The sequence below is a fragment of the Labeo rohita genome, chromosome 12, assembly GCF_022985175.1.
Source record: "Labeo rohita strain BAU-BD-2019 chromosome 12, IGBB_LRoh.1.0, whole genome shotgun sequence".
Lineage (NCBI taxonomy): Eukaryota > Metazoa > Chordata > Actinopteri > Cypriniformes > Cyprinidae > Labeo > Labeo rohita.
The window spans coordinates 22,727,558-22,751,949 of NC_066880.1; the positions used below are offsets into that span (position 1 = coordinate 22,727,558).

Consider the following 24,392-nt stretch of genomic DNA (forward strand, 5'->3'; position numbering starts at 1 on the left):
GAGACATAATTTATTTTGTGTTTGACCAATTTTTCGGTCTGTTTGCATCTGTTACACCTATTTGTTTTTAATCTCTATACATGTAGTCTGACTGCAGGTCACATTAACCTCTAATAACCTTTGCTCAAGTCTCAAAGGTGCACCTTAACAATAAAACACTGGGAGAGGGACCATCCAGGGGGATTTCCCATAATACAACACTATTTCCTTCTTCAGCCCCCTCTCTTCAGTCACCCTAGAGCTTCGAAAGACACAAACTGAACATTTATACCACACGTTTATTACACATTGTGGAAGCATAAAAGTTAAGAATAATTAACTTTTTATGTTTTTGTTTTTTTGAAAGAAGTCTCTTATGCTCACCAAAGTTTTAAAATACAATAGTAAAAAATTACAGTATAATGAAAACTGTTGTGTTATGTGACTGCAATAAAACTATTTGAAAAGAGGATCAAATTACAGGTATTACACGATTATCTACACGTAATCACTCTGAAGAGTAGGCATTCTATTTTTAACTACAATTCCCATCGTCCTTATCTCTGTTTCCGGAAAACAAGAGGCCTTTTTTCCGCCTTCGTTCGTAATTTTGTGAGTTCTACTATGGGACGGATTGGCTCATGAATATTAATTGCATTCCCTGACAGACAACTATCTGATTGGCTGGATGCAGACATAGTACCGTGGGCGTTAGTCATCTGCCTCACTGTCGACTCCAACGGCAGCGAAGGCTTGGCTCATGTTTATTAATACAGAAACGTGACTGGACGCTCTAGGAAGGTTGCCTAGCGACGTCAGCAGGAACTAATTAATATTCATGAGCTAAACCCTGGTCATAGTGGGATTTGCAATTCCGCTCTCCGCCCGTCAGTCGCGGGATAGGCAGACCGACGGAAGTTTGTGGGAGATGGGCTGAAAGTCCAGCACAGGCAGAGCGAATACTGCTGCACAGGAGTTTCACAGCTGCTTATAAGTGTGTAAGTTATACTAACGAGATATATTTTGGGATATTCAACTATGAATGCGTGTTTTATTGGTTGTGTTCTAAGCAGTAGTTACACATTTACTGAGGCTCGCTTTGTGTAAAACCTGTCGCTTCTGTTTCAGACAGCAGGTTATGTGTGATATACCGATAGGAAGATATAAAGTCATTTATTCTTTACATGTAAGACCACTTTTTTATCCCTCTCTCAAAATGATAGATTGATTATGTCTGAAGGTATGGCATTGATGCATTATGTCGGTACACAGCTCTGTGTCTACTGGCTTTTCAAACCTAGTACACTGCTTAACTAAATTAACCATTTTTGGGCATCATAAGCATTAATGGAACGCACAAACGTGCCTGTAATGCTCGTAAGTGCTGTAGAGGTACCTGGAACGTGGTAATACCATGGTACAGTGATGCAGTGATAGTATCAAGTGGTATTAGTGGTTTCTGGTACTAGGATGAATTATATGATATCTTGTTGTCTTAAAAAAAAGTATGGTAGCTTGTGTGTTTTTGTTAGCTGGTGTAATGAAGAGACAGCTGTCAATCACTGTTTTGATCTAGAGTTCAAAAGTTCCACCCACTTTTAGTGCCCTTAGTTTTGGAGGTATTTTCCCTTAGAGATAAGAAAAAAATGCTTTGTATGAAAAATGCATTATAGGCCATGAACTAAACCAACCAGCTACAAGGTGAATCACAACATTACAAACTTCGATTTGAAGCAAAAAAAAAAGGATTTGAACAAGTCAAAGGTACAAGACTGTGTATTTAATGGGTTTAACGCGGGACAGAACAGCAAACTGAGAATAATGTAATCAAATTAAAATCAATGGACAAATATAAAACTATTGATTTAGAGATGTTGATGATATATAGAAACAGAAAAAAAAAATCACATTTCAGACACAGTCCTTGTTTTAGTTTTCTGATTGGTGGAGATTTGTTTTTCGTTTTTCTTTGTTTTTGTTTTTTTTTATCTAGTTTAATGTAGTACAACCATATAACTCTTAGGTCTCTCTTATAAGTTATCATTAAAAATCAGTTGTGCTATGGAGGAAATTAATGGGATTTTTATACCTGGAGCCCAACTGTTGCACTATATTGTTGTTTTCTTTTTCTAAAACACACTATCACTGTTGTCATCCCTGTTCCTTCAGTAGCCAAAAGTACCATTATAATATCGATCATGGTTTAAACATGTACCATGATAGTACCATGGTATTCCTATTTTTTTGGCATCGTCAATCATTTGTTACAAGTAGCTTGGGCTTATATATTGGCGACCTTAATCAGATACATTGCTTTTCATTTTTGATTATTGTATGGAATTAGATCTGTGTCAAAAAATGTATTGTTAATAATAATAATAACAATAGGAACTAATAGCATAATTTCATAGTTAGGTGAACTATTCCTTGAATGGCTGCACTGGGTTCTGTATTTTCATGACCGCTATTCCACTGTTTCCTGTTTCCACACAGACACTCGGGGATTCTGAGTTAGTAACTTTGTGTTTATTTATTTATTATTTTTTTTATAGCTCAGACCCACTCAAGTACATTTCACTGCACTCTATTTTTCTTACTTAATCAGATTCAATTAAAACTGCTGATTACTGTCATGATAATATGACATTAATATGAAAATTCATTCATTTTGAAATTGCATAAGTGTAAACAGTAGGATTGCAACATGAAGAGGGGGTTTAATTGTTTACCAAATTTCCAACACAGCGAACAATGCAGAATTAATAGGTGGTTGTGTGATGTTATGCTCAAGGTATTTTACTCAAGGAAGATATGTCAAACCTGTAAAGCAAGTATGTCAAGTGTATCAAATATATATCAAAGTTCCTCCAAAACTGCACTGCTCAAGTGTTGTGCTGATGTCTATCCAAACAATTTTGCACGTACAACATAAAGCAACACAGAAGTTGTACACAAATACTGTATTATAGTTATGGTACACCGCTGTTCAAAAGTTTTGGGTTAAAAAGATTTTTTTATTTTTTTTTTATTTATAATTTTATTCATCATTTTATCATTCAACATTGTATTAACTTGATCAAGTGCCATTAAAGACATTTATAATGTAACAAAATATTTCTATTTCAAATACTGTGGTGAAAACAAAACAAAACAAAACAAAAACTCACAACTAATTTCAACATTGATAAGAAATGTTTCTCAAATGTCAAATTGAGAATGATTTCTGAGAAATCATGTGACACGGAATACTAGAGTAATGGGTGCTAAAAATTCATGAATAAATTACATTTTGAAATATATTATAATAGAAAACAGTTCTTTTAAACTGCAGTAATTTTATAGTTTTTACTATATTTTTGATTAAGCAAATTCAGCCTCTGTGAGCATCAGAGACTTCTTTCAAAAGCATTTGAACCCTAAAAATCTTACCGACCCCGAACTTTTAAACGGTAGTGAAAAGAACTGATGTTACTGTGGTACATATTCCCTAGTTGTGCCATGGTACATGTCTATAAAACATGGTATTACCATGCTACACTTAAGAAAACCATGCTACCTGTTGAAAAAACACGATACATTTTTAAAAAGCATAGTAGTACAATCATGTCCAAAAACTTTTGTATGATCATGGTATTTGTCTAAAAGCAACATCATATTACAATGATATTATGCCCAAAAACATGTCATAACATTAAACATTAAAAATATATACCTTTTTTTGGCAAACATTCATATAATTCATACAATTTGCTGCAGTTTTCATGCAGTACAACACCAATAACTTTGAACTTTTATTCATTGTGACCTAATAACACTTTTTTTTATCCATAGTGCATGATTTGTAAACTAATACATATTGACATTTGAATCTCATAATGAGTTCCATATAGCTTTTCTGACGTAGTAAACTTACTTGATTGCTCACCCGGTGCAGCATTGAATTTGTGATGCGAAGCACTCGGAAATGAGTCCCATGAGTGCTTGAGACCCATGAGACTTATCGAAGCAAGCTAAAATTGCGTGGTTGTCTCAGGAAGTTAACACTATAACACTAGGGTTTGGTGTAGAGATGAAACATTATGAAAATTTCGTATCACTATTTATAGTGACCAAAATGATCGTGGTATGATCAAAAAGTACTCATACACACACACATATATCAAAAACCAAAAAGCAACAAATAAAATTAGCAGCACCATGCACTTTTGCAGTAAGACTGTGTTGGAAATTATTTTCTTTTGCAGCCAGTAGCTTGATACCAGTTGCACTGCATCAGAATGCTTCACTGCTGTTTCCTCTACATCCAGTCGAACCAGTTTGCATTTCCTTCTGTTAGTTTACAAGTTTTCTCAAACTACTTGACTATGTGCTGTAGAAAGATCTATTTCATGATAATATAGCAACAAATCTCACACTGTACACTGATCAGTGTCTGATATTGAGATGTAAATCTATTGATAGTTGGCTAAATATGGAGGGAACTGCTACATGACCTTACATAAACCTGAGCTCCTACACTGGCTGCCTTTTTCGCTCAAACGTGAACCTAAACAGAAACACATGAAGGAACTGTAGGATATGTGTTCTGACAGACAGAATGCTTATGTTGTTCTTATTGCAGACATGTGCTGATTATGGGTCCTTTTTAATAAGCGTGGACATTTATGGGTGTGATGTGTATATATATCTACAGTCAAGGCTTATATTGCATGGTCATCAGAGATCTGAATGAGCGTGTGTACGTCTATATTTGTCTGTCTCTATGAATCGGAAAGTGACAGACAGAGCTCTTCTTGTAAATTAAACTGATTCATCATCCTAAAATTTTTCTGGACAAAAAGCGAGTTGCGTTTTCCAACTTTACCTGCATATATACACTACGCTCACCTAAAGCTATGCTATATAGCAAATCCCACTGAGATTGAGTTTTTGTTAACATTGTTGCAAAATGTAAACTATATTATCTCACAGCTCTATATGTAAAGTTGGATATATAATTGTTTCAAACTTCATTTGCATACTGTACATACAATGTACTTATGTGAAGCAGTGTATACTGCACTGTAAAAACAATTTTTTGGAGTCAACTTAAAATAATTTGTTACCTGGCTGCCTTAAAATTTTCTGTTTAGGCAACTTGAAATGTTAAGTTTTACTAAGTGACAACTTAGATATTTGAATTAATTCAACTTACAATTTTAAGGCAGCTGGGTAACAAACACAGCTTTTAAGTTTAACAAACCAATTCAGTGTTTCCCCTAGGTTTACATCGTTGAAGTGGGGTGGTATTTGGTGGTAACCAGTTACCCATAGGTACTTTTATTCGGTACTCTCTGTGTAATAACGAAAACATTATTTAAGTGAAGAAGTAAATTCTCAGTTTCAACATTTTGAACAGTAGGGCCCTACAATCATATTCTTTTCTTTCTTTTTTTTTTTTTTTTTTTTAATTCTTGTGTGTTTTAATTTTTCTGATAATCAAATGAAGGCATTAAACATTTATTTATTTTTAATCAAATGAAACCCTTTCAATTTTTGGCATACAAACAAAGGTTTACTGTTAAAATTAATATATGGAAGAAAAATTGTGTGAATATTCAGTTAAAAAGTTTTAATAATTCTAGTATTTTTTTTCTACAGTTAAGTGGTTAGTCTTGTTGTAATGTTTATTTTTATCATTTAACTGTTTTATTTAAATTTGGCAGAAATAGGAATATATAAACACCTACATTATACTGTACAAAAGTAATACAAAACTAATATATTTCTGTTACGTTAAACCATACTTTTATTTTGACGAGTTTTCTCAAATGAGACTGTAAAATTCACATGAAGTGACTCTCACAGCAAGATTAAGTTTGTGTGTTCATGTCATATAGTAAACAAAACTGCATCTCCGCCATTCATTCATACAGAGGCAAACGAAACATGCAGGATTCATATTTAAACCGTCTTTTTGCGTTTCAATATTCACAGACACTAGTGCATATCGTAATTCGAATTAAGTGACAGACTAACTTTCGGTTTATTTAAACAAAATCTCAGAATTCCGTGGCATTCCACGCTATAGAATTATATAGGCATACTTAGTACAACTTAACATTTCAAGTCGACTAAACGTATTTGAGTTGACTTTAAAGCAGGATAACATTATTTTAAGTTGAGTCAACAATTTTATTTTTTTTTTTACAGTGTATAACAGTTAATATTCGATATATATTGTATATAGTGCTCTACATAAGAATGTGTATAAAGTTACAATATATGGGTAATGCAATATATATCAAACTTTAATATATTGTTTACATTTTGTGTCTACATAAACAATGCATCTGAAATTTAGCGTAACTCTAATCTGCTAAATGCAATGGCATGAAGGTATTAAGATATTGAAACATGATCTTGATTCTTTTTTATTTATTTATTTTTTGTTTGTTTTTGGTAAAGCTACTTTGCAAATTCCAATTTTAATTCAGGCAAAAAAAAAAAGCATAGGTCTAATCTTTGGTTTATGAGATCAACAAATGTTGTACTTAAGAACATAGAGAGGTGACAGCAATAGCATTATGTAATAATGTTGCTGGCAAGATTGTCAAAAAAGGTTTATAGTGTAAAAAAACTAGGGGCCTGCTTTAGGTTGACTCGGCCAGATGAAAAAACTGGCCGCATTCCAAATTCTTATCAGCCTACAGCAAAAGACTTGAAGGTGTTATGTACACGTTATGCACTTGTGTACATGCTGAGTATATAAGAGACCATCTAATCTTTGCAATATTTTGGTTAGGGTGGATTTCACACCTGTCACATATTTTCTTAAAGTAAGTTTGGTAATTATAGATGTGGCAGCTGTCAACAGTGTAATTTCACTTATAAAACTCAAGCTTTAAGCATCCTCATACTGCATTTTTTTTTTTCCATAACAGCCACCATTTCCTGTAAAACTGCCATTGTGATTTACATGTTAAGTTGCCTTTGCGGTCTTTGCTATGTGGGCAAAACCAGTAGACCTATGAAGGCTCATATTTTAGAACATTGTTGCGCCATTAGAAACCAAGGTTTCAAAAGTCCGGTTTCTCAGCATTTTGCTGCTTTTAGACATTGGTTTCTACTTTACAATGTGTGGGAATAGAATTAATCAAATGTTCAAGGTGTGGAGGTGACATTAATAATTTACTTTTGAAACGTGAAACGTTTTGGATTTACATTCTAGATTATATTGTATCTAAGGAATTAAATGAAGACTTTAACATTTGTCTGTTTCCAAGGTGTTTTTTTTTTTTTTTTTTGGGGGGGTTCATGCACGTTCTGAACTAGACTTTCACATTTAGTATTTTTGTTTCGTTCCATGGCTTTTTGTGTGTTTTAGTCATGTGACTAACCACCTGGTAGTATAAAGGCTTGTTGGTTTTAAATTTTCACCCAAAAATTAAAATTCTGTCATTAATTACTCACCCTCATGTCTTTCCAAATCAGCAATACCTTCATTCATCTTCGGGAACACAAATTAAGATATTTTTGATTAATTCCAAGGGCTTTCTCACCCTGAAAACAAGGCACACCTCATCCGAATTTGTTAGAACGCCAACTACTACGTAAGCAACGTACACACGTGGTACTGTCATGACTCATGAACACGTGTCGAAGACTGACAGGGAAAACAGTCAGGGTGTCCACGGGTCCTTAAAAAGTCTTAAAAAGTCCTAAATTTAATTTTGATGGGTCTTAAATATTTTTTTTCATATTACCGCTAAAATATCTTTAGTATGACGGACCTAATGACTTTACAATCATTGGACAGACTTTTTTTTTATTGGTCGAGCTACAGCTAGCTGACCACTACCCTTCTAGCTAGCTAGCTGCACAAACAGCCTGATAAAAACTGAAGTGACAAAAAAATAACCAGCGAAGCTTCGAAATGCAAGAATGATACTTCTGATTGTATTACATTCAACGTAAACAGCGATTGATAATGGATAGTGTATTTCTGGTATCAAAATCGCACTGCCTGTCTCTTTGTGAGAGACTTCAAAACAAATGAGCGTAACAGCACACATAAAGAAACTCTGAAGTTTCTGAGGTAAAAATTCAAAATGTGTAGTTTATTTATATCATGATATAGTTCAGTAACATACCAAGGGAGCTATTTTGCTGAATATTCACACGATTGCAATGTTACATCAATTTTAGTTCAGTAAACAAGTAGTTAGTCAAGTTAGTTATTAAGTTACTTACATTTTATACACAACATTTTTCTGTTTTGCTCTGTTTCACCAACTAAAATAGTTCCAAATAAGGATCACAGAAGAAGTATAGCACACTCTCCAAGCAACACTCTGCTGTGTTTTGTTACTGAATGATTCAGTGTTTCGAACGAATCAGCTGAATGAATAATTCAGTGATTCACTCATTAAGACACTTACCGCCGTGTAGTTTAGAATGTTTAAAAGTATGCATTTCCCCCCAACATTTTTATTTGAATATTCATAAATGTACTTACAACATTAATCACATAACATTATTTATTGCGGTTGTAATTTTAAAGTGTAATTTATTTAATCTGACTGGTAACAACCCTATAGAATTTATTGATAAATTGTAGTAATTTGACATGAAAGGTGATGCATACATTTTGAAATGTTTGGCCTTTATAAAGGAAAATAAAAATATGCAGATTTAAGTATGCAAAAGCTGATAAAACACTAATGAAAATATTGCTTTAGAATAAATAGTTTACACCACCAAAAATCTGTGATGTGGTGTTTACACCACCAAAAATTTGTGGGGATATTTTGTGTGGGATATTGTCTGCTGATATGAAAAGTTCACATATCCTAGTAAATAAATATTATGACAGCAATAGAAGTTTAGTTTTCTTTTTATATTAAACACAATAAATATTACATATTAATATTACAGGTTTAGGTCTTAAATTTCGTATACGGTGGTATTAAAAAAGGCCTTAAATAGTCCTATTTTACTTGTTCATATCTGCAGAAATCCTGGAATTGTTAAATAGAGTCATTATTTTTGTTTTATTTGCACACAAAAAGGATTCTCGTAGCGTCATAAAATTACCGTTGAATCACTGATGTCAAATGGACTATTTTAAGAATGTCCTTATTGCCTTTCTGAGCCTTAAACGTGGCAGTACCATTGCTGTCTATGCAGGGTCAGAAAGTTCGGATTAAATTATCCTTTAATTGTCTAACATCACCTGTCTGATAGTCCGGTATTAAATTTTTGCATTTTCTGGAGCTTTGGTGTGTTTTCTTATTATCTTTTTTGCCAAGTACCCAGTTTGAGAATTTTGTCAGTGATGTGCATGCTTTTTGTTTTGTTTTTGTTCGTATGTACACGCTGTACCTATGATTGGTTAGCCCACCTCGCACTCTCTCTTCCTCTTTAAAAACAGAGTAGCTTTCAAATCTCCACCTTCCTCGCAGCTCGCAACTGCTCAAACAAGACAAGGACACAGCACATGATTTCTGACTCTGCTCCTACACTGTGTCACATGCAGCAATCCAATAAGTTTCCAGTGACAGGTCATTTGTCTCTCCACACTAAATGCTAAATATGTTGTGATGTCAGACAATTACAACCTAATTATACAGGGCTAGGACCAACTACTCAACTAGTTGTTCAGACAACATGCTGACGAGTCTTTTATAGTAATACATAGTTATGCACTTCCCTCACAGATACAGTAAAAAGTGGTAGCAAATTCCTTTGGAGAGAAGGGTAAGGGGATTGGCCAACCCAGGCTCATGAGAAATATTTGCCTGTGGCAACATTTTTGCAAAATGATGTTATGTTGCTTGTGCGCTTCACTGCAGTTTTAAAGTGAAATGTAAAAGAGTGGCGCTAAAAGATTAATGCTCTATTGCAGTGGTTCTCAAAACTCTTAATGAAGTACCCCCAGCACTGCACATTTTGTATGTCTCCCTGTATTGCCTTCTCCACTAATGCACTAATGAGTTGAATCAGGTGTGATAGATGAGGGAGACAGGGCTGGGGCTACTCCAGGGCAGGTTTGAGAACCACTGCTCTATTGTATTTGAAAATAGCATACCCCTACTTAGGGCTGGGTGATATGGGCAAAAAAATTATCACAAATAAATGTCAAATGTTTATTTCTTTCAAGTTTAGAGTCAGGTTTTTGCTCCAAAGTAAAAGTTGTAGAAGCCAGACCATTACTTTTCCTTAACAAAATAAATATCTAAATAGAAAATTTCTGCATTTTCTAATGAGTTATATTGTTTCAAATCAAGAAACTGGTTTGGGTTGTCTGATAATGATGATAATAATAATAATAATAATAATAATAATAATAGTAGTAGCTTATAGGATACAGAGGTAAATTTTTGTTTATCAATCAGTAACTTTTGTAAAAATTGTAGCAACGTCAGTTTTATATGGTTAAATTTATTATGACCCAGTTGTTTGTTTGTTTGTTTGTTTGTTTTTTTAAACATTAAGCATTGGTCTCCCATAATAGCAAGCATACATTTTAAATCATGATAAACACAGTTAAAACCACACATAATGGTACCTCAATACCATGGTAAAAATATAACTACATGGTTTTATAGGTAGCCTATTTGTATGAAAAACGGTAGTTTAAAAACATTCAGTATAAATTCACACATGCTATAGCTTAATCACAAATACATACATACTATAATTATATACCATTGCTCCTGTAATAAAATTCAATGTGAATATCCCACATTGCTGCCACAATACCATGGTGCAGTGAGTATTACTACAGTAAATCCATGGTAAATGATGGCAATGTGTAGATTGAAAAACTGTCTGACTGTCTTGTTGCACACAGCTTTAAACTAGTTTGAATCACAAAGTCATTTGTGTTCATCACTGAATTCAAGTGTTTCACACTGGATCTCACAGCGCTGTTTAGTGCTCGCATGACAGAGTAAATTCATCTTCTCTAGTGAGCTCGCACAGCGCAGAAGTTTGAACTTTGTCCCGAGCGGATAAATGGTCTGTGTGGCACGATTCAAATTAGCTGTTTCGTTCCGCTTTTGGCACATAAAAATTATAGCGAACATTTATCTAACTCTTCATATCGATTTATTAAGGAAAATTATATGGTGATAATTATTGTTATCGAATTATCGCCCAGGCCTAGCCCTACTACTGTACCAGGTGTGCTACCAAGCAAGCTTACTCCATCAGAAAAGCCATATACTTTATATAAAGCTGGATATATGAGGCAAAAATGTTTTAGTTTAAAAAATCTGATTTTTTTGAGGTCATAACGTAGTGTTGAGTCTTCATTAGTGAGTAGTGAATTGATAATCTTCCCCTGTAATAAGAATTTGTGTAAAAAGGGATAAAAGTTGTTCGAATTGAACTGCTATTATTGTGCAGTTTAGTTGGAATTGTGTATATATAGATACAGTTTTTCATTTGTCTAATGAGCCTGGCTCATTTTGCTTCATCTGCCACATTTCTGAACAGCCTATATTTAGGGTTGCCAGGTTTTCGCAACAAAACCCACCCAGTTGCCACTCAAAACTAGCCCAATCGCATTTCGAGGGGGGGTCCCTCAGTAAAAATTTCTGTCTAAATTCTAAGGGGGTAAAATATGCATGTTTTTTTTTTTTTTTTTTTTTTTTTGGTGGGGTTCCCCCTGGTACAATTTGCATTCCAGGGGCTAAATATCACGTTATTTGGGTCGCTTCAACCCGCAGACATGAAAAACAATCCGTGGCAACAGTGTTAAAGTAGCCCAATTCCACGGGAAAACCGCAGACTTGGCAACACTGGCATATAGTGGCTTTAAATGAGGGTAAATATTTGCACCCTGGAATTAGATTTCAGTTTATCTTTATGAGGTTTTATATAATGTTGTTTTTTTTTTTTTAACTATTTAAAAATAAATACTAACTTTATTTTGTTCATTACATGCTTCTCTTTGATGATGTAAGTGTAAATACTAAGTAATCTCACATTTATCTCTGCTTCTGTCCATATCAACAAATAATCCATTTCACTAGGATGAACATCACAATACGAATGAAAGTTCTGTTGCTGGCTTAAAAACCTCAATATCTAATTTTGCTACATTGTGTTTGGCTGTTACTTATAGAGCACATATCCACAAAATGATTAATCCCCAGTTTCACAGACAAGGCTTAAAGGGGTCATTGGATGCTAAGTTCACTTTTACATGTTGTTTGAACATTAATGTGTGTTGGCAGTGTATGTACAAATCTACCCTATAATGATAAAAATCCATGCAGTGTTTTTTAATTAATCTGTAAAAATAATATCCCCTTTTTCAAATCGAGCCGTTCTCAGATGCCTGTCGTTGTGGTGTCACACCGACAGAGGCCGCTCCCACGATAGTTATTGACATGAGCGTTTTACCTCAGATCAGCTGTAACAGTCCGCCCTCTTTGTTTTGATGCCGGAGCAGGGATGTAAGTTAGACAAGAATATCTCTGATTGAGCGATTTGAGGTGTTGTGTTGCTGGATGTAATAATGAACGTAGTGGTCGTCATTTACTTCCGACATCTGAGCAGCTGAAGATCCAGTACATTATGTTTATTTGTGAAGGTAATGCGCCTCCCGATCTACATATATCCGTCAGAAGTGAGTATAAGGGTTTTTTTATGAATCTGTGATCACCTTTCCTAATAAAGTGCTAGTTAGCAAGTTTAGCGCTAAACGTGGCTAAATGCAGAGTAAACAGGCTCATCTTTCCACAGAGAGAAGAGAGAGGCGGGGCGAGCAGAGACTTTTCATTACGACCCTAAAGAATCATATCAACTTGTGGAAAATGGGCATCCGATGACCCCTTTAAAGGAGAAGTCCACTTCCAGAACAACAATTTACAAATAACTTACTCACCCCCTTGTCATCCAAGATGTTTATGTCTTTCAGTTGTAAAGAAATTATGGTTTTCGAGGAAACCATTTTAGCATTTTTCTCCATATAATGGACTTCACTGGTGCCCTGATTTTGAACTTCCAAAATGCAGTTTAAATGTGCCTTCAAAGGGCTCTAAATCCCAGCAGAGGAAGAAGGGTCTTATCTGTTGATCATTTTTTTTTCGAAAATATAAAAATGTGTATACTTTTTAAGCACAAAAGCTCATGTAGCACAGGCTCTGGGAGGTGCGTTCACGATGCATCGCGGTAGTGATGGGTCGTTCTTGAACGATTCTTTCATTTTAAACAAATCTTTAATGTGAATCGGGAAGAACTAGTTGTCTTAGAGAGTGATTCGTTCAGTCGCGCATGCGCAACATCCTATTAGGTTCTGTACTGGAATTAGTTCACCTGTTTCGAGTCTTCAGGTTTTGAGTCGTTCGTTCATCTTATGAGGCTCTCATGTGATGCTGATTTTGCTAAAATGAACAAAATGACTCAAAAAAAAGATTCGTTCATTTTGCTGAACGAGACTCAAAGGTCGGTAAAATGATCCAAGCTTCCCATCACTAATACAAGTCACGTCTAAGTTCATCGTCTGTGTACTCCGGCTCAAAAAGGTAGAGTATGGTGAAAAACTCTTGTACCTTTTTGTTTGTAAACAGTGTTTGACTTACTTGCACTTCCTTAGTCTTTGCGCGTTCACTTTGTAAACACTGGGTCTGTAGGTTCGCCTACGTTCCACGTGACCTTTCGACGTGATTCAATAATACGTATCGTCGTGAATGCGCATCCCAGAGCCTGTGCTACACGAGCTTTTGTGCTTAAAAAGTATACACATTTTTATTTTCCGAAAAAATTGATGGATCGTTCCGCTATATAAGACCCTTCTTCCTCGGCTGGGATCATTTAGAGTAAATTATTTGTGAATTGTTGTTCTGGAAGTGGACTTCTCCTTTAAGCCTAGTCCTAGACTAAAATGTAAGTGTGAGCTGTTTCAACTGAAATAAACTTGCACTGACTGATCCTAAAATATATAAGTACCTTTGTTTTGTCTCAAGATGCACACCAGTAATGTTTTTTTTCTAAGCACGTTTATAAAAATTGTGTAAATGTCCTATTTGAACTATGGCCTAATCCTGGCTTAGTCTAAGCCCTGTCTGTGAAACCAGGCCTAAAAGTCCCAAATATCAACATCATCAACAAAAGGAAAAATATAAACACTCTAGGGAGGAGTGTGTCCTTGCTATTGCATTCATATGTCAGAAGCTTGAAAAGCTTGTGTGAGCAAACTCTCTCTATGGCAGTAGTAAATTGAATTAACTCTGAAGGTGTGTTGAAGTCGTCAAACCTTGCAGCAAAGTTTCATCATATCTCTGCTAATTTGTTGTGTCAAGTTGTTTATGAAGTCCTGCAGTATTGAAAAGTATTGTGAGAAAAGTATTGGAAAAAAAAAAGTACATCTTAAGTTTAAATCCATCGAGTGTTGCAACAAAATCAGCAACCGTTTTATCTCATCACTGCAATCCCATATTAAGGCTGTTCAAGTGATAGAAGCTGTCAATCAGAAAACACACTTCGGTCATGAAATTTTCATCACGCATTCGAGACAGAAATGTGACAGCTCTCCAGTGATGGTAGCCGCAGAGAAAAGCAACATTGTCCTCTCTGAATCCACAAAATCTTTTCCATTTCTTTTGCCATTGTCATTGTAATGCAGAAGGAAATCACTGTGCTTGGCTGAGACATCTCATAGGAGCCTGTGAATCGTGTTGCTTTCATGAAACTATGTTGTTAATGTTGATGTTCCATCCAAAATTAAGACGCTAGTATTTTTACTTCTTGTCATTGTGTCAGACATCAGTATTTTTGGAATAGATGTTGCTGTTTTTGTCTTTATCATGATCTCCTTTACAGTGTTAGTCCACTTTTTTTTTTTATAGTCTTTTGAGTCAGTGAACAGTTTTCTTCTTCTTTTTTTTTTTTTTTCTTTTGGACCCATGCTACACAGAGTGAGGCTGAAAGAGCTTTCTCTTGCTCGAAACATGATCTGACCATGATAGCTTGTTAGGCTTTGCACTTTATGTCAGTATCAGAGCCTTGAGGAAATTGTGTGTTGAAGTTTGAGTGCTTGGACTTGAAGTGCCTTCTCAGATCGTACTCCTGTATCACAGCATAACGCTTGTTACATGAAAACTAGAAACATTTTTTAGTCTATTATTTACTTAACTGTATGTTTATTCCCCTCATTTAAAAAGAAAAAACAATTACAGAAATTATTCACCCAATTTTGAACTTTGTTGACTTTTGAAATACAAATAAAGACTTTTTTTTGATGGAAATGGAACGATATCTGTTTCTCAATTAAAAGTCAATTCACCTTAAATTTGTGGGAAATTGATCAGTGCAAACAGAACTATTGTAAATGGAAGTTTAAATGGGCTTTCTTGACACTCAAAGACCAATGAGGTTTATTCTCACGGGTCAAGCAAGTAAGGTTCAGCTTCTGTTTAGCTTCTTTTTACTTTGATTAAACAATCAACTTATATTATTCACTTTTGCAATTTTATATATATACACAGTTGAAGTTTACATACACCTTGCAGAATCTGCAAAATGTTAATTGTTTTACCAAACAAGAGGGATCATACAAAATGCATGATATTTTTTTATTTAGTACTGACCTAATATTTCACATAAAAGACATTTACATAATAGTTGAATTTATAAAAATTACCACATTCAAAAGTTTACATACACTTGATTCTTAATACTGTGTTGTTACCTAAATGATCTGCAGCAAATCCTTCAGGTTTCAACCTTTCCAACAATGGCTGCATGATTATAAGATCCATCTTTTCACGCTGAGGAAAACTGAGGACTCGTGCAACTATTACAGAAGGTTCAAACGCTCACTGATGCTCCAGAAGGAAACACGATGCATTAAGAACTGAGAATTTTGAAGATCAGGGTAAATTTAACTTATTTTGTCTTCTGGGAAACATGTAACTATCTTTTGTAGCTTATGAAGGGCAGTACTAAATGAAAAATATATGATTATTTATATGATTTATTATTATTTAGGCAAAATAAGAAAAATCAACACATTCTGTTCAAAAGTTTACACCCCTGGCTTTTAATGCATTGTTTTTTCCATCTGGAGCATCAGTGAGCTTTTGAACCTTCTGTAATAGTTGCATATGAGTCCCTCAGTTGTCCACAGTGTGAAAAGATGGATCTGAACAAAAACACTCATTGTTGGAAAGGCTTCAAATACACAAAAAACCTGAAAAACCACAGCATATGTGGGACCTGAAGGATTTTTCTGAAGAAAAATTGGCAGTTTGAATGAATAACTATCACTAAACAAAAAAAAAAAAAATCAGGTAACAACACAGTATTGAGAATCAAGTGTATGTAAACTTTTGAATCGGGTAATTTTTATAAATTCAACTATTATTTTCTCTTGCAGACTATATGTTAACATCCTTTATGTGAAATATCTTAATCAGGTCACCACTAAATAAAAAAATATCATGTAATTTGTATGATCCCTCTTGTTTTGGTGAAATAACATTTTGCAGAATCTGCAAGGTGTATGTAAACTTTTGACTTCAACTGTACTTTGTGAAGTGTTAATGTTTTGGTGGAATGGACTTTCAATGAATGCATAGAAATTACACAGGTTTTGTTAAAAATACCTTAATTTCTGTTGCGAAGATTGATTTCGGAGTGACATAAGGATGAGTAATTAATGATAAAAATGTATATTTTTGTATGAACTATTCCTAAAATTAAAATAAGGTGATAAAAAAGGAAGATTCTTGCACTTGCACTGGCCACTAGTTGACTGCTCCCACATTTTAAATATATGTGGCATTTTCATCACTTTCAGTGTATTTTGTCCCCAAAGCGCTGGTTAATTTCTGCCCTAATAAGCATAACTTCTGCATGAATCACAGTTACTATAGCGCTCTTATGACATTTAGAGAGACTGCAGATAAATGGGAAATTATGCCATTTAAGTTGTGGATTGCTTTGCAGCTGTCATAATGTCGCAATCATGTCATTTGTATTCATGCAGCTTCGCCTGACAGGGTTTTCATCAGCACAGAGGTCTGAAATGAAATGGGTGTCACTTCCATGGAGCATGTCCAAGGGTGACATCATAAGAAATAATTACCAGCATTTTACCAGACGATTACCCACGAAGATTCCAAATTTCTTTTAATTATCATCCTCCACCTCTTTCTCTACCCTTCACATAGTCTCACCTCCCTTGTAATCAGCATTGTTGTCTTTGTGTTGCAGGGTAATGCTTAGTTTCAGAAATGCCGTACGTAGATCGTCAGAATCGGATCTGTGGCTTCCTAGACATAGAGGAAACGGAGAACAGCGGCAAGTTTTTACGACGCTACTTCATTCTGGACACGCTGGAGGGCAGCCTGGTGTGGTACATGGATAACCCTCAGGTATCTACTCATCTCCATCTTTTTACCCTGTCAATGCACCAATAAACCCAGTGGTTCTTATTTTTACATCTGAAGGCCCCCTTTTGATTTGTCACTACTGTGGAAGTTGTTACATGTCAAACTTGTAAGTCAGTCAAATATGGGAGTGTGGTATTCCTCAGGGACTAGTCATTGTCCCTTTTAAGTTTCACATACTGTGTGTTCTGAATAAGTTTTGAAGTCAAACCAAAATTAGGGTTCCCTATTGTAACCTTATTGTACTTGTTGGAGTGGTCACGGATCAGCAATCTCCATGTAAAACTGATCCTGCAGACCAATCCGTAAGTCGTAGAGACTTGAACTCACACCGCCTACAATGTGACCATTGTATTTTTGCATTTTTGCATTTTTTGAAAAACCTACTTTGGCGAACTTGTTCTAGGTTTTTCTGCCCGATCAGAACCAAACCAGTGCAGAAAGATTCTCTGGAGAATGATCATCAATAATTAATGGCAAAATCAACTTTGGACTCATTGTTGCAAAGGGGTGGAAAAACTTTTAAAAGGAGCAAAGCCACTTTTAGTAAAAAATGCCTATGAGATATCCTCGCAAAACTTCGCAGAGCTTGGCCACTTGGTGGCACTATTAAAGGGGATAAAACATAAAAATGGCTGTAATTGTGCAAGAATTTGTCCTTTCAAAGTGAAAATCTGGGTCCAAAGTGCCACAAGTGTCTATATCTCAAAAAACATGGCCACCATTGGCCGACAAGTTTTGAGCACCTGTCACACAAGGTTCACGGAGGCCGATAGGAACGAAACTCGGTAGGCCTGTTTGACTCACAGCCCCAAAGGTCTGAGAGAAATTTGAAAGAAATTGGCCACTGGGGGGTGAAATGGCATTTTTCAAAGGCATAAACAATTGTATGCCGTGCGGTGTTTTGCACATACGTGCGATATTCGTATCATGCATGTATCACAAACTTTGCCTCTAGAACCACTGCTGTCCGTCAAATTTAGGTGTCAAAAACCTACTTTTGCGAACAAGTCCAAGGTTTTTTGCTCAATCTGGGAAAAAACACTGCAGTATTTTCTGGACTCTCTAGGTCAATCATTATAAAAAAAAAAAAAAATTACTAGTGCTGTCAAACGATTAATCACATCCAAAATAAGTTAATGTTTACATAATTTAATCAATTATATATGAATATAAATATATACATATATTTACTGTTTCTGTTTACTGTGTATGTGTATTTTTATATAATAAATATACACACATATATTATGTAAACAAACTTTTATTTTGGATGCGAATAATCATTAAAATTTACCCTTTGGGAGGCTATCAAATTTCCTATAAAACTTAAAAAGGAAAACTCAAAACTTCACGAAACCAGCTGAGCACATGAGACAGGTAATTTCAAACAAGCATGCAAAGTTTTATGGAGATCAGACCACAAACAGTCATAAACGTTAATAAATGCTAAAACAGTCATAAACGTTAAAAAAACATTTATTTTATTTATTTATTTTTTTAAGTCCACTGCATAAAACTTACAGCAACTAATGTAGTCCAGTTCCCAAACGAATAACTTACAATGTTTTTTAATGAATCAAAAACACTGAATACTACTACTAAATTAATCAGTAGCTGTTACTGAATTAATCAGACTTACTTACTATACTACAAGTTATTACTTTCATCGTGTCTGATCTCGAAATGAATAAAAAAAAGATGAAATGTGAAACTATCATTTTTGGCAGTAGACCACTGAAAGCAGAAAATGCAATAAGAATGACTTAGTTTTCAAATATTTCTTACTCAGAAGTACTAAAAGATTAGTTTGAAGCATCTGGCACTAGAACCAGACTCACTAAAGTTCTCATTATTTGCATTCTTAGTTACTAAAAACACATGGGTAGATATACTGCACACCATGGTTCAGTAAGATGATGTGGTGTCTTTGTGGTTTTTTTAAGCAGTAACTGTAGAGAACTACACCATCGGTGCTGTCAGAAGCAGGAAAACCATAAACCACAGTTGACCTTTATCTGCTATCACAGTTAGAATGTTGATAGGCAAAACATTTCTTCTCCTGCACACCTTGTTATTATTGTAGTTTTGGAAAGCATGTGAACTTTCTGCAAAGATATTGAAACTTTGCTAATAGTGGCTGTAGAGAAGGTTCACATTTCATGAGGATTAAGGGTTTAAGTGCAATGGCCTCTGTTGGACTTTATAGTCTTATGAAGTGTTAGAGGGCATTGATCTGTCTTTGCATCCAGACCATTTTAACCATTCAGATCCGGCACAGTTACGGTGTTTGTATGTGCGTAAATGTATTTGCATCTGTGTGGGCCACACTTTGCTTTAATGTGCACCTTATAAGGCTGTCTTTGTCTAAGACTCCAGACTAGCAAACAAACTGTTCCTGAGTGTACATGAAAGGAACCTACACTGATAGTAATTACGAAGAGTTTAGCATAATTAAAAAAAAAAAAAAAAAAAACTTAAAGAAGTCCACTTCCAGAACAACAATTTACAGATAATGTGCTCACCCCCTTGTCATCCAAGATGTCCATATCTTTCTTTCTTCAGTCATAAAGAAATTGTGTTTTTTGAGGAAAACATTTCAGGATTTTTCTCCATATAGTGGACTGATATGGTGCCCCAAGTTTGAACTTCCAAAATGCAGTTTAAATGCAGCTTCAAACGATCCCAAATGGAAGAATGGTCTTATCTAGCGAAACGATCGGTTATTTTCATTAAAAAAAAACCAATTTAAATACTTTTTAATCTCAAATGCTCGTCTTGTCTTGCTCTCCCTGAACTAAAAAGTATATCAATTTATTTAAAAGTTATTTTTATAAAAATAACAGATCGTTTCACTAGATAAGACCCTTCTTCCTCGGCTGGGGTCATTTACAGTCGCATTAGGGATCGTTTGAAGCCGCATTTAAACTGCATTTTGGAAGTTCAAACTTGGGGGCACCATATCAGTCCATTATATGGAGAAAAATACTGAAATGTTTTCCTCAAAAAACATAATTTCTTTATGACTGAAGAAATAAAGACGTGAACATCTTGGATGACAAGGGGATGAGTACATTATCTATAAATTGTTGTTCTGGAAGTGGACTCCTTTATTTAGTGCACAAAAAAAAATAGTAAAAATAAGTTTTAATACGGTAATGCATTTATATGAAATGGCATTCAAAAACGTATCACTTAAGTCGAAAGATGTTCAACTTGCATCTCCATTTTTATTTCCCATTATGTCTCATTGTAACTGTTACTGATACCTTCAGTGTCATTTAGCTTGGAGCAAAAAAGGAAATCTCAGGGAAAACATGGCCGTTCATTGATAAAGAGACCATGTCAGGACCTGTCTTTTTTGATTCTTCATGTTCTATCTTTGTTTCTTTTAATGGATTCTCTCTTTTCTCTTGGCTGCTGCAGGTTCTGTACCAATCGCTTTATCTAAGACTCTGTCAGTAGCCCCAGCCAGCATCTTTTATTGATGCCACGTCTGACTTTGAATAATTTACCTCACTGCATCTGTAGATGCGTGCTAAAACTTTCATAGACCCCTGTGCAATTCTACAACTTGGGAGAAGACATACACTTGCTGTAAATGTATTCCATCCACGTTTGTTTTCAGACACTGCTCAAAACACACACACAAACACACTTCTCACATCAAGTCGGTGTGTGTTATTTTATATTCAGAATTTCAGCTTTAATGATTTCAACCCTCTCCTTCCACAGAATCTTCCAGAAGGCACATCCAATGTCGGCTCCCTCAAACTAACATATATATCCATGGTTTGTAATGGATTTGTTATTTCTGACTAATGATGACTAGTTATTGCCAACTTTATATTCACAGACAAGAATGATAAATTTTAAACTGCGCAGCTTAAGAAAGTTTCTAGTTCTAGTGGCTGGCCACGTGAACCAAACTTTTGTATATTCCTTTTTTTTGTTTGTATTGTGGAAAGTGCTTTATTGCACCTTTAAGTATGTGTATGCAAATGTGTTCTAAATTACTTATCTGGTCATATTTTGTCATTAAAGGTTAGCGATGCCACCAAATTGCGACCAAAGGCGGAGTTCTGCTTCGGTAAGCAAGCATTTTTTTTCTCTCTTTGTGTCACTCAGAGGACTCAGTACATGGAAGGCAGAGCATGTTAGACCATGACCCCTGACCCTGGCTATTGTTTCTGAGATCAGAGCCAGAGACAATCACACACTAGGGGTTCTGGGACTTTACCCGGTGGAATTAGACGAGAGGCCACTGTTAGGAGTGTACGTGAGCAACATAATACAGATACTAAAATTAGTCACGCATTGAGTCTGCGACTCTAAAGTGTTTAATAAACTGGAGTGATTCAGTCCCTGTGAATACTGTGTGCTATTTGATTCTTTAATGTTAGCTGATCGCTAAAAAAAAATCATGTTCTTACGATGGGGAACTTTATAATTTTACTGTTATGTAATGCAGCAGTTTGCTAGTATTATGGAACACTACTGTCATAAAGTTGAATCTTAATATCACAGCTGACTTAAGCTTTTTTGGAAACGTGAACAGCAAGTTTTACATGAGTTAAGCTGACCACATGAACACAATGGCTATAGTAACTGCCTCTCTAACCAGCCACAAAAAGGGGACGTGAAAGTTTTCACTTTTAGACTGAATTTTAGATGTTGTTTTGTCACTTCTAAAGATAACATATGTGTAGCTTCTAAATTCTTACGGTTAATTAACAGTGACATATTTAGAAATGAGAAGTATGATCTTTCTTCTTGCAGTAAGTCAGTTCCACGTGTAAGTCAGTACGCACACACACACACAATTTGACTGAATCATACCTCACTATTAGCGATTCACTTCCACAGTTTAGACCAATTGCATTCACATCAGCAGTGACCCATATAGTTCACATGACCGTCTTTTCAAGTAGACTCTGGTATGGTTTGATCTATCTACAGTTGAGGTCAAAAGTTTACATACACCTTGCAGAATCAGCAAAATGATAATTATTTTACTAAAATTCAGTACGGATGCTGTTCTTCAGAAAAATCCTTCAGGTCCCACAAATTCTTTGGTTTTTCAACATTTTTGTGTATTTGAACCCTTTTCAACAATGACTGTATGATTTTGAGATCCATCTTTTCACACTGAGGACAATTGAAAGACTCATATGCAGCTATTATAGTAGGTTCAAACACTCAATGATGCCTCAGAAGGAAACACAATGAATTAAGAGCCGGAGGGTGAAAACGTTTTGAGCTTTTTGAGTAAATTTAACTTATTTTATCTTCTGGGAAAAATGTAAGTATCATCTGTAGCTTCTGTAGGGCAGTAATAAATGAGAAGATATGATATTTAGGTAAAATACGAAAAATGTACACATCTTCATTATTTTCAAAAGTTTACACCCTTGGCTCCTAATGCATTGCTTTTCCTTCTGGAGCATCAGTAAGTGTTTGAATCTTCTGTAATAGTTGCATATGAGTCCCTCAGTGTGAAAAGATGGATCTCAGAATCATACAGTCATTGTTGGAAAGGGTTCAAATACACAAAAATTTGTGGGACCTGAAGGATTTTTCTGAAGAACAGCAGGCAGTTTAACTGTACAGGACAAACAAGGGACTCATGAACGGCTATCACTAAACAAAATACACGGCCTTGGATCATTCAGTTAGCAACGCAGTGTTACGAAAGCGTATGTAAACATTTAAACGGGGTCATTTTTATAAATTCAGCTATTATTTTCTCTTGTCCATTATGAAAATGAACCATAGTTTTACTACAAATAAGACAAAAAAAATTGTTAGTAATAAACCATGGTAATCACAGATTAACCATGGTTTTGCTACACTAACCGTAGTTTAACAATGCTATTTGTAGTCAAACTGTGGTTATACAAATGGTAGTCAATATGCCAAAAAACCATGTTAAACCATGGTTAATTTTTGTAAGGGTGTGGATTATGTGTAAACGTCTTTTATGTGAATATCATATTCAGGTCAGCATTGAAAAAAAAAAACTTGCAAAATATGTAAAATAATTAAAAGATTCTGCAAGGTGTATGTAAACTTTGACCTCAACTCTATCTATCTATCTTTTAGTTAACTATAATAACCCTGCTATGCAAGTTTTTTTTTTTTTTTTTATTGTTCACGTCCAACTGAACATCAAACAAACCATGCGCACCAAAAGTAGTAGTGTGAAAGCACCCTATACTGATTTAGCACCTGTAATGCCACAAAAATGTGATCGTATCATCACCTCCAGATTGTTTAAATATAAATCTCTGTGTCTTCCCGCAGTCATCAATGCTGGAATGAGGAAGTTTTACTTGCAGGCGAACGATAAGCAGGATTTAGTGGAGTGGATAAGTGCACTCAACAATGCCACCAAAATCACAGTAAGTCTCTGACCCTGGATCAGATTCCTCTTACTTACCAGAGAAGAGTTTAGATTCAGAGAACGGAATCCTGTACAGACACAATTAGCCTTCATTAAATACAATTTTCCATCATCAAATATAATAATCCATCCATCATTCTCCAGACCACTTTTCCTGGGTATGCTGAAGCCTGTTTCAGCATTTCAGGCCATAGACCAAGATATTTAGCTGAGATAAGTGAGATAAAAATATTTTTAAGATGTATGCTTTAATGGGACACAGTATATCAAAATTTTCTAGCATGCTTCACACAGACATGCACTCCACTCGGCTTCACATAGCTATTTTTTTTCCTTCCAAACTGCTTTCCAAGTACCTCATGTCTGATCTTGTTTCACGACTGCTGTAGTACAGTAACAATCCCATAAGCCAGTGACTCTAGAAAACCAAAAGTAGTCTGAAGTTATGTTTGGATATTTGGATTAGGTTACTAGTGAAATTTGTTTATTTTGGAAAAGATCTTTAAAGTTCTTTAACTTTAAAGTCCATCCCTGGTCACCAATATAGGCTGATGGCTGTCTTTTTGTATTACCTAACTTTAGGGGAAGTATTGAATGAATGAATCGTATTGAATCATGAATCAAAT

The 24,392-nt window shown here is 35.1% G+C and overlaps 1 protein-coding gene across 6 annotated transcripts in view; it reads left to right on the forward strand.

Annotated features, from left to right (window-relative positions):
- Positions 1 to 861: 861 nt before the first annotated feature.
- Positions 862 to 24,392, forward strand: part of plekha1b (pleckstrin homology domain containing, family A (phosphoinositide binding specific) member 1b) — a 43,931-nt gene continuing 20,400 nt past the window's right edge. For all 6 annotated transcript variants that reach the window (XM_051124362.1, XM_051124363.1, XM_051124361.1 and 3 more), the window contains exons 1-5: positions 862 to 977; positions 17,188 to 17,348; positions 21,099 to 21,155; positions 21,408 to 21,453; positions 23,667 to 23,764. In XM_051124362.1, coding sequence (XP_050980319.1) covers positions 17,208 to 17,348; positions 21,099 to 21,155; positions 21,408 to 21,453; positions 23,667 to 23,764 — 342 coding nt within the window. In that variant the 5' untranslated portion in view covers positions 862 to 977; positions 17,188 to 17,207. The remainder of the gene's footprint in view (positions 978 to 17,187; positions 17,349 to 21,098; positions 21,156 to 21,407; positions 21,454 to 23,666; positions 23,765 to 24,392) is intronic.